The sequence below is a fragment of the Hyperoodon ampullatus genome, assembly GCF_949752795.1.
Source record: "Hyperoodon ampullatus genome assembly, chromosome: 6".
Classification (NCBI taxonomy): domain Eukaryota; kingdom Metazoa; phylum Chordata; class Mammalia; order Artiodactyla; family Ziphiidae; genus Hyperoodon; species Hyperoodon ampullatus.
In genome coordinates this window covers 46,244,741-46,254,726 of record NC_136919.1, presented here as the reverse complement: position 1 = coordinate 46,254,726, position 9,986 = coordinate 46,244,741, and the positions used below count along the sequence as shown (strand labels likewise).

The window sequence follows — 9,986 nt, the reverse complement described above, 5'->3', positions numbered from 1 at the left end:
CCCCACGAGACCATTTCCTGTGCCCTTTGGAAGGATTTTCCTCTCCGCATCTTCCTTTCCAACTCTGGAGCTCCTTCCTGTGGGAGAGCTCTGGCCTCAGGAGGAAGGAAGAGGAGCCCAGTCTCTTACCTCCTTTCAGTCTTCATCAGGCGTTTTCAAGGGTGGGGGGAGATTTTGCTCCCATGGGAGAAAAAATGGATCCTTGGAAGGTAGAGATTATTTTAATCTTACTTTTTTTGTATAAAGCAAAGATATATGTACAGTACATAAACAGATATACAGTATATCTGTGGTATTAAAATACTGTGTGATTAAGGAAAAAATGTCTAAAAGGCTCCTGAGGGGGCGATAGTGAAAACAAGATTGAGAAACTCTGTCCTACACACTTGGGACTTGCTTGCCTGGTCCAAGGACTGGCCAGAACTGAGGGAGAGTGTAGAGTCCTATCCCAGGGCACTCAAGGTATACCCAGAACTGACCCCCACCTGCTAGCTGGTGTCCCTTCCCCCAAGCTATCTCCTCCTACCCTGTGCCTGAAAGTCCACTGTTCTGTGTCCAGTGTCCTGCGATCTGATCCTGTTCTTACTGAGGCCACAGGTTGGCCCTTCCACTTTCTTCCCCAGGGGCGACCCAGCTCCCAGGGCCGGAAGGAGTCGGAGGCCTCTCAGCTCTGTGCTCAGCCTTGGGCTACGGCATAACCCTGGGGCTTCTGGAAGAATCCAGGAGGGAAGCCCAACCACAGGAGGCACCCAGAAACCGGGGGTGCCACTGTGGGACAAGGCTTTTTTTATTGGGATGGGGATGGGGTCACAAATAGTCTTACTTAGAGGTGCTCTAGGCAGATGGAGTCACTTAAGGGTGGGAGAGGACTGAAGGTCTGTTGTCGGGGACACAGAGACAGGGGTGAGGGAAGAGGTCACGGGTGGGTGAGACATGGTCTCGGGCAACACAGGTGTTCTGTGGTCTTCACATGTCGAGGGAGTCTCCAGTATCTGGGGCTCCCGTTGGATGCTGGAGCCAATGAAGATCAAGTAGATGATGGCACCTAAGTAGGCACCCAGGGGTGGGGCCACCACTGGCACCCACCACCAGTTCTTGGTGCTGCAGGCAAGAGGCAGAGGCCTGCTTAGGGGGCCGATGCCCAACCTGGCACCTGCATCTACCTCAGGCCAAGACAGAGAGTAGGGCCTGAGAGTAGAGGAGAAACCCCACCCTAGCGCGGGAGTTGCCCCTGAGCCTGGGGCACCTATCAGCTTCAGCCTGATTCAGGGACAGAGGCGGGTCTGGGGCAGGGTTGACATTCAGTCCAGGAGCAGGGTCTGGAGGACAGTCAGGACCCACCCTTGCCTCCCCAGGCCACTGGGAGCTCTGCAGGATGCTCCCAGGCTACTCCACCCCTCCACATGTAGGGAACCCACGGAAGACTCACAGGAATGGGTTGGACAAGGCAGTACCTGAAGACCTGTGTGCCCCAGCCAGCAATGAAGGTGAAGAAGCGTGGAGGCAGGTCCCGGGAGGGGTTGATGGCATATCCTGAGTTCATGCCCATGGACGCTCCAATGATGACAACAAGGATGCCGATCACCAAGGCCTGTGTCCCTTCCAGTGCTGGGTTGTTCCCCTTGTCCGTGATGGCTAAGAGACACAGCTGAAGCATCCCTGTCACTAACACCTGGGGAGCAGACACCGTGGCAGCCACCTGGGACCCCTAACCAGGCCATAGGGCCTCAGCAGTGCCCCCAGCCCAAACCCACTGGCAGAAACATGTCCTGGCACAAGGACAAGTCCCCATCCAGAGTTCTTGTCCTCCTCACCATGAGGGACTGCCTGCTGGCCCCCTCCTGAGTTGGGGAGGGCTTGAGGAGGGGCACCCACCCTGGACCACTGACCTCATCCAGGAAGCCCCTCCACAAGGTCATGTGGTCAGGAAGGTAGGTGGCAAAAATGTTAGCAGTGGCTGTGGGACCAGTCACTGTCAGCCTTCCCCCCGAGTAGTCGATGATGGCGGCTGTGGAAACACAGATTGAGTATAAACCTGCCCCCAGCCAAACCCCACTGCAGTCTCAGAGATGAGGTTGTAGGATGGAGGGCAGGGAGCCCCTTCAAGACTTTTCTCTCCCAGACATTTTCACAGGCTAGGACACTCGGTTGGATCAACCCATATTTCAGGGGAGGAGGCTGAGGCCAGAGATGGACAACCCAGGGCGGGACACTCACTGTAGAAGAGGCAGTAGATGGTGGCAGCAGCCAGGAAGGAACCCAGGAACTGACCCAGAACATACACGGGAAACTTCTTCCAGGACATGCGGCCTAGTGCACAGTTGGTGAAGGTCAAGGCCGCGTTCATATGGGCCCCTGCAGGGAGGGTCAAGTGTGTCGGCGTAGAAACAAACAACAACAATCAGTAATACTGAGAGCAACAACAGCAACAATAATAACAGCTAGCGTTCGTGGAGCGTACTCACTCAGTCCTCAAAAGGACCCGGCGAGGCAGGCACCACCATCTCCATTTAGCCATTACGGAAAGTGAGGGATGGAGAGTTTCAATCGCTTCCCTAAGTTGACCCAGCTAGTAAAACCAAGGGATCAAGGGGGCTCGTGAAGCGTCTGAGCAGAGGAAAAGGGCTCAGGGTGTTCTCCCTCCAAGCGGCCCGTGAGGGCAAGGCACTGGCTGACTTGGAGAAGGGGACGGCCGGAAGGGGGCAGCAGGAGCCCACAGGGGACACCTGGCCGTGCCTGTCAGGTGGGGCCCAGCCCACTCACCAGAGATGTTCCCTGCCACGTGCACTCCCATGGTGACTCCAAAGCCAAAACCCAAGTTGACACCGAGGTAGCTCCCCATCTTGTCTCCTAGAACCATGTGGGCCACGGAGCCGAGACCAAACACCTGTGGGAGAGGGCCTCTGAGGGAGCTGCCCACCCAGCAACCCCAACCTCACAGCAGCGTTCCGCCCCTCCCGCGCTAGCCTCCCCGGCATTGCCCTTGGGGACCCTCTGCCCGCCCCCCTCCTCCAGAGACTTCCCTCCTCGTGACCTCTCCCCCTTGCCCCTGCCAAGGCCGCTCAGACATGACCAGTGAGAGCTGGGTGAGGGCTGTGCAAGGAGCCGGGGTGGGGCAGTGGAGTGAGGGGCTCTCACGGGCATGTCCAGGTCCCTAGACTCCAGGCGCACCTGAAGGGCCTGGAGGAGGCAGGGCTTCCGGGAGGGCAGGGCTGGTGTGGATTCGACCCCTCAGAGCTTCTCACACTTCAGCCTAGCCTGAAGGGAGTTTCTTCAAGGAATCTCCAAGCCTCACATCTGGACTCTGCCAGGAACCTCCAACCATCAAGAGCCCCACACACTCAGCCCTGGAGCCAGCCTCATTCCCATTGCCCTCGGGCATCACTCCTGAACTTGCCCATCCCCCAGCACCAGATTTCAGCAGGTGACACAGCCCACTGACCCCCTCCACAGGGAGGTTAGAGACCTAAAAGGAGGCCCTCACTCAACAACACCCACCTGCCCCTATATTCACCTCCCCTTCAGCTCTGGCCCCTGCTCCCACCTCTCTCTCCTTCTGCAGAGACCTTCCCCTGGCCTGTATCCTCCACACTCCCCTTGACTGGCTGCCACACGCTAGGGTCTCTTCCTTCCTGAAAGTGAAGCCTCCCACCTCAGCCTGGCCTCCCTGTCCACCGGTGGACTCCTGGACGCCCCCTCCCATGTCAGTCAGGCTCCAGGAAGGACCCGCTGGCTGGCTCCTTTATCCCTTCCCTTGCCCTCCCTCCTCAGCCCGGCTTCTGCTTCCAACTGTCACGGACACCGGTGCTCTGTCCAAGGGCTCCAACCTCCAGATTGCCCAAAGGTCCCTTCAGGCATCGTCTCACTTAACTGTGCTGACTTTCACCCCCTTAACCACACTGTGCTTCTGGAAAGTACCTCCTCTTTGGCTTCCATGACATCTCCCTCTCCTGGTTTTCCTTTTCCCTCTGTAGCCTCCCCCGGTCCACAGTTCCTTCCCACATTCTTCTTCCTTCATCTGCCTCATAAGATACAGATGATCCCAGGGTTCTATCCCTGGCCCTTTTCATATCTCACCCCAGTCACTCCTGCGTTTTCTTACCAGGGCTAGAGCTTCATATATGCCTGATGCACTAATTCCCAAAACCTCCAACTGGGAGCCAGATCCCTATTTCCAGATACCAACTGGAAGTCTCCGGGGTGCTTCACAAGCGTCTCCAGCTCTATTTTGAAAGCTCACCATCTCTCAGAAAATGTGATCTTCATCCCATGTTCCCCCATCCCAGTTGGCCAAGCCAGAAACTTGGATGTCCTCTCCCTCCTCCCCCACACACAATCAGCTCAGTTTACATTCTCCCAGATCTTACTCAGTCTCCTCCTTGCAGCCAGAGTGACCTAACACAAAAATCTGACCATGTCTGCCTTTTGTTCAAACGTACACTGGTTCCCCTCCATTTCTAAGATGAAGTCCAAAGTCAGTAAGCCACCATTTAAGACCCTTGATTTCATGCCTTCTACCTCTCAGTTTCTTATCTGCTCCAGTGTTCTCTATGCTGAGCACTAGTATTACTAATAATAGCATTACTACTATTATTAAGAAAAATTACCATTTATTGAACACTTACTATATGACAGCAAGTTCTATCTGTCACCTGCTTTAACCCTTAAACCAACTTATGCATTAGGTACTATTATTCTCCCCATTTGAGAGATGGGCAACCAGAGGCTAAGAGATGTTGAGTGGCTTGTCCGAAGTACACATCTTGCACATGGTAAGCCAGGTTTTGAATGTAAGCAGTCACCTATACCAGTCTCAGAGCAAACAAGCACACTGCTCCCTGCATGCCTTGCTTTCTCATGCCTCTGTGTTTTTGCATACGCCACTCCCTCCCTCTGGAATACCTGATCCTAGATCCTGAAAAATTGATACTCTAAAACCATGTTCAGAGACTTCCCTGGTGGTCCAGTGGTTAAGAATCCACCTTCCAATGCAGGGAACACGGGTTCAATCCCTGGTCAGGGGACTAAGATCCCACATGCCACGGGGCAACTCAGCCCGCGCGCCCCACGACCACTGAGCCCACATGCCTCAACTAGAGAGCCTGCACACCAGAAACTACAGAGCCCACACGCTCTGGAGCCCATGCGCCACAACTAGAGAGAAGCCCGCGCACCTCAACTAAGACCCGATGTGGCCCAAAATATTAATTAATTATTTTTTAAAAAAGACCACATTCAGACGGCACCTCCTCTGAAAAGTCTATGCGTTTTGGATATGTTGTCTTTGAGGGACCTCTAGATGTCCAAACTGCTGGAAATCAGAGTCTAGACCCCATGTCATCCAATATGATGGCCATGAGCCACATGTGGCTATTATGTACTTGAAATGTGGCTAGTCCAAATTGAGATCTACTGTATGTGTAAGGCACACACCAGATTTCAAAGACTTAGTAGGAAAAGGAAAATGTAGAAGATCTTATTCATAATTGTATATTGATTACATGTTGAACTGGTAACATTCTGGGTATATGGGTTAAATACAATAACTATTAAAATTAATTTCACCTGTCACTTTTCACCTTTTTAATGTGGCTACTAGAAAATTTTAGATTACATATGTAGCTCATATTGTATTTCCTTTGAACAGTTCTAGAGTTTTTGAAAAAAGAAAACCTGAAGAACTGTGGACACAAGGGCTGCAGTTGAAGCCGTCAGGCAGGATGAAGGCCCCCGGGAGAGGGCGCAGGGTAAGTGGGCATCTGAGGGCTGAACCTAGGGCAGAATGTCAGCCCTCAGGGGTGGGCGTTAGAAACCCCAGCTGGAGCAGCTGTTGAAATGGAACAACAAAGAGAATGTGCCCTGGACCCCAGGGAGAAGCAGAGTTTCCCAAGAAGGATGTGGCCCACACAGTCATGTGCAGACTCTGGGTCAAGCGTGAGAAGGCCTGGAAAGCACCCCTTTGGGTGTGACCATCCAGTGGTCATGAGTAGCGTGGTGAGCACTGTATCATCAGGCCATGGGGTCTGATGAAACCAGGTCCCAGAAAGCGTGAGGGGGGTAGGTGGTAAACAGTTGAAAGGACCAGGGTAGACATGCCTTTGAGAACCTACCTGAGGAGGGAGGGAGAGCGAGTGTGATAAATGAAGGGATGTTCTGTGTTCTGCTGTTTTAGGTCGAGAGACCTGAGTGTGTTAAGGTTGAGAGAGGGAGGGGCTGGAGATAAAGGAGAGAGGAAAGGACGAGCAAAGTGTCTGAGTAGCGCTGGGGGCGGGAAGCAAGGCCAGGCCAGGCCAGGCTGGCAGGCTTGGGGGGGTCAGGAGGTGCAGGGGCTGGAGCAGGCATGGAGGGTCTGAAGACCAAGGGTCCCCATTTCCAAGTAGGAGCTCAAAACCATTTACTAAAAATAATGAATGACTGAATAAACCCCACGTGATCTCCTGTGTCAAGGTTGCCAACTGGCAGCCCCTGGACCTAAGCCGTGCAGCACACGTTTTGTTTGGGTAACCTGGTTTTGACACAAGCACAGAAGTTTCAGCTTCTCTTGCAAAATCAGAAGCTCTGCAACAGTGGCCCGCATTCTACGTGGCATGGCAACGGTCGGCTGGAGTGGTGGCAGCCACATCTTCGCATAGGTCAGCACTCTGCCATTAGCCACCATCTCCGCCACCCTCAGGTGACTCTTTATGGCCCCCCACAGCACGAGTTTGCAACCCCTGCCCTACTACTCACAACTACAGCTGGTTTTCCAGGGCCCTGATAGCCCAGCACCCAACCCCTCTGATCAGTGAACGTGGCCCAGCCTGTCCAGGTCCCTCCAATAGCCACGGGCCCAGCCCAGAGGACAACAGCCCCGGAGGTTACAGAGTGGAACCGAGTGGAACAGTCTGCTTCCCTTATCTTGTCGGCAGTAAATGGGGCCCAAGGTCATTCTAGCTTTTCTGGGGTTTGCGCTGATGACTCACTGAGCTTCCTATCAACTGAAAAAGCCACCACTTCTTGGCACAAAGGCCCGACACCTAAAAATAACAACAACACGATGTCCTCTGTGAGCATGAACCTCACAAAGTTCTTTTACAAGGGTAACTTCCCTTCGATCCTCACAGCAACTGAATGGCGAATGTTTCTGCTCCCAAGGGAAACCGAGGCCTGGAGAGTGGTCTTGAACTACCCAAAGTGAGGGCCTTACCTCAGCTGGGGGACAGTCAGAAATCCACAGCTAAGCTAAGGGACAGAGAGCATAGCGATGAAGGGTCAAGACAGGGATATTAGACTGGACTGGATTTCATCTTAACTTAAAATGTGACCTTGGGCAAGTGACTTTGTCTCACGGAGCCTCAGTCTCCCCACCTGTGAAATGGGGATAATAATAGTACATCCCTTACAGGGCTGTTGTGAGGATTTGGGAAGATGCTGCACATAAGGGCTTAGCATTATAGTGCCTGGTATGCAGTAGGTGCTCAATAATAATCTCAATAAAAGGAAGAAAAACGCAAACGTGGGCAGTAGGCAGGCATGAATGCATGTGGTCAGTGCTTGCTTTCCCTAAGAGCTCTCTGAGGAGGCACCCTCCCGCCTCCACAGTTCCAAGGTTTAACAGCCCTCACAGGGCTGGAATGTCTTATCATAAATGAATTACTTTGCCCTGGATTAAGGCAAGAGTGGATCCAGATGCTGTCGTCACAGCTCAGGAGGGCAGGTAATGGAGAAGGGGGAGACAGCGAGTGGCAGGGAAGGGAGAGCAGCTGAGAGTGCTTGTTAGTTTGACAAGCAACCAACACGTATGTCCTATGTGTGCGCTGGGTGTCGGGCTCTTGACCTTCTTCACACAGTTGGCCAGCTCGCTATTAGTAAAGTTCTGAACAGTTAAGATGCTTATGTAAGATCACAGAGCTAGAAGATAGCAGAGCTGGAATTCAAACCCAGCTCCAAAGCCCATGGAGGCCCGATTCAACACACTTGATAATGTCTGAGAAGACAGGCTCTGAGCCAAAGAGAGACCTGCCCAAGGCCAGCTGGCATGATGATGCCAGCATGATGATCAGGATAAGAACCTAGGTGTCCAGAGTCTCCTGGGCTCTGTGGATCCCACTGTCTCCTACACCGTGACACAACGCACAGACACACACACGAACACACAACCACACTCATCCTCTCCTCCCAACTCCCAGCCCCCTGCCGCCTCTGGCATGCTCCCGACGCCTTCACTTCCCTTCCCAGAGGCTAGCCCTTCTTTTCATGGACCTGGGCCTTCGTAAGTTGCAAACAAGCATGGCCACAGCTTAAGAACAGAGGTTGGATGGGATAAGTGGCAGGGCCGACGCAGGTGGATGGACAGGGAGTTTCCAAGAAAACCCACATCCCACTTGCATATGGTTTCTGTCCCATCATCCACTAAAAGAGCCCTCACCAAGGTGCCCCGGGACCTCCAGGTTGCCATACTCTACAAGAAGGCGTCAGCGCTCACGTCTCTGGCCTGTCTGCAGCCTCCCACACTGCTGACCACTCCCTCCTTGTGGACCCCGCTGCTTCTGTAACCTGGTCCCCCCCTTCTCCTCTCACCCCTCTGGTCACTCCTTCTCAGGCCCCTTTGTGTGCTCCTCTTCATTCTTCAGGCTCTGTCCTCAACTCAGTTTTTTTCTCTTTCTGTACATTCTCACTGGACAATTTTTATAACCACAGTTCATATTCTGATGTAGTCTAGCTCTTTACTCCCAGCCCAAGCCACTCTCTAGAGTTCCAGACCTCTATATCCAACCACCCCCGAGATTTCTCCCCGGCACCTCACCTGGTCACATTAAAGCTGACCTCACGCCTCGCCCTGCGCTGGGCCGCAGGCCCCGCGGAACGGCCCCCTAAGCACTTACCCCACATCTGTTGCTCGCAGGTTCCCTCTTCCATAACTCTCTCAGATGTGTGCTTTCTTCTCCACACCGTCTCTATCTCTATCCTAGGTCATTGCCACAGACTCTTCGGTTCCCCTTCCTCCAGCTTTGCCCATTTGGTTTAGGCTCCACACTGCGCCCGGAATTTCCTTCTAAGATCCAAATCTGGCCATATCATTCCCTTGCTTGAAAACCTTCGATGTCTCCCCATTGCCCTCAGGATTAATTCTCAAAGCTTCAATGTCCTCTCCAATCTCTTTGCTCTTCGTTTCCCTTCTCCTCACTTCCAGGCATGCCCCTGACCCACCCATCCCCAAGCAGCCCAGGATTTCATTCTGCTCCCACGTACCATGAGCCCTTTCTCTCCCAAAAAGGCTTGGTGAGAAAGACAGAGCTCTCTCCTTATTTTCCTATGCTTCTCCCTCAGGCTCCTAGCTCAGAGGCCAGGGAATGGACAGTGTGGCTCAGGGCCCAGCGGTGCGGAGGGCGTCATGGATTGCCCTTACTGAGCCCTACCTTCCTGAGGCCCCTTCCTCAGAGCCTGCTCACCCTGTGCCACCCACCCACTCACCATCATGACAAACGTGCTCAGGAACTCAGCCAGGAACTCACGCACCATCTCCTTCTGCAGTAGTGTTTGCATCCTTGCTATTGCAGGCGATGTGACCATCTTGGACATGCAGGTGGACCTGAAGCAGCAGCCCGAGCCCATGGGCAGAAATGAGATCAGGCGCGCTTACAGTCCATCGGGTTTTCAACTCATGGCTGAGTTAATGGGTAACCCAGTGGCCTCTCCACACACCTCCTCTTGCCCAGGGCAGCTGGTACTGCTGGGGTCAGAGGCATGTGAGAGTCCCAGGGATGTGGAGAAGGACTGGGGGTATCCAGATCATGCCCCTTCTTCCTCCTGATGGGGACTGGACCATTGGGAAGGGCGCGCTAATGAGGCCAGGTTGCAGAGGGGGCAGCTGGGAAGCCAGTAAGCGCCATCTGTGCTGCCAAAGAGCCTCAGGGGAGAAGCAGATGCGAGAGAGCAGGCAGGAAAGTGGAGCTCAGTTGTCTGTCTGTCTGCCTATCTGCCTGTCTGCTGGGGCCAGAGCTCTG

At 53.7% G+C, this 9,986-nt stretch overlaps 1 protein-coding gene across 1 annotated transcript; it reads right to left on the bottom strand.

Annotated features, from left to right (window-relative positions):
- Positions 1–852: 852 nt before the first annotated feature.
- On the bottom strand, positions 853–9,594 carry AQP7 (aquaporin 7; the record flags this gene model as incomplete). Its single annotated transcript, XM_079705879.1, is given in 7 exon segments — positions 853–890; positions 893–1,101; positions 1,455–1,672; positions 1,890–2,008; positions 2,218–2,355; positions 2,764–2,887; positions 9,454–9,594. Coding segments are annotated over 7 exon segments (987 nt in total).
- Positions 9,595–9,986: the final 392 nt, after the last annotated feature.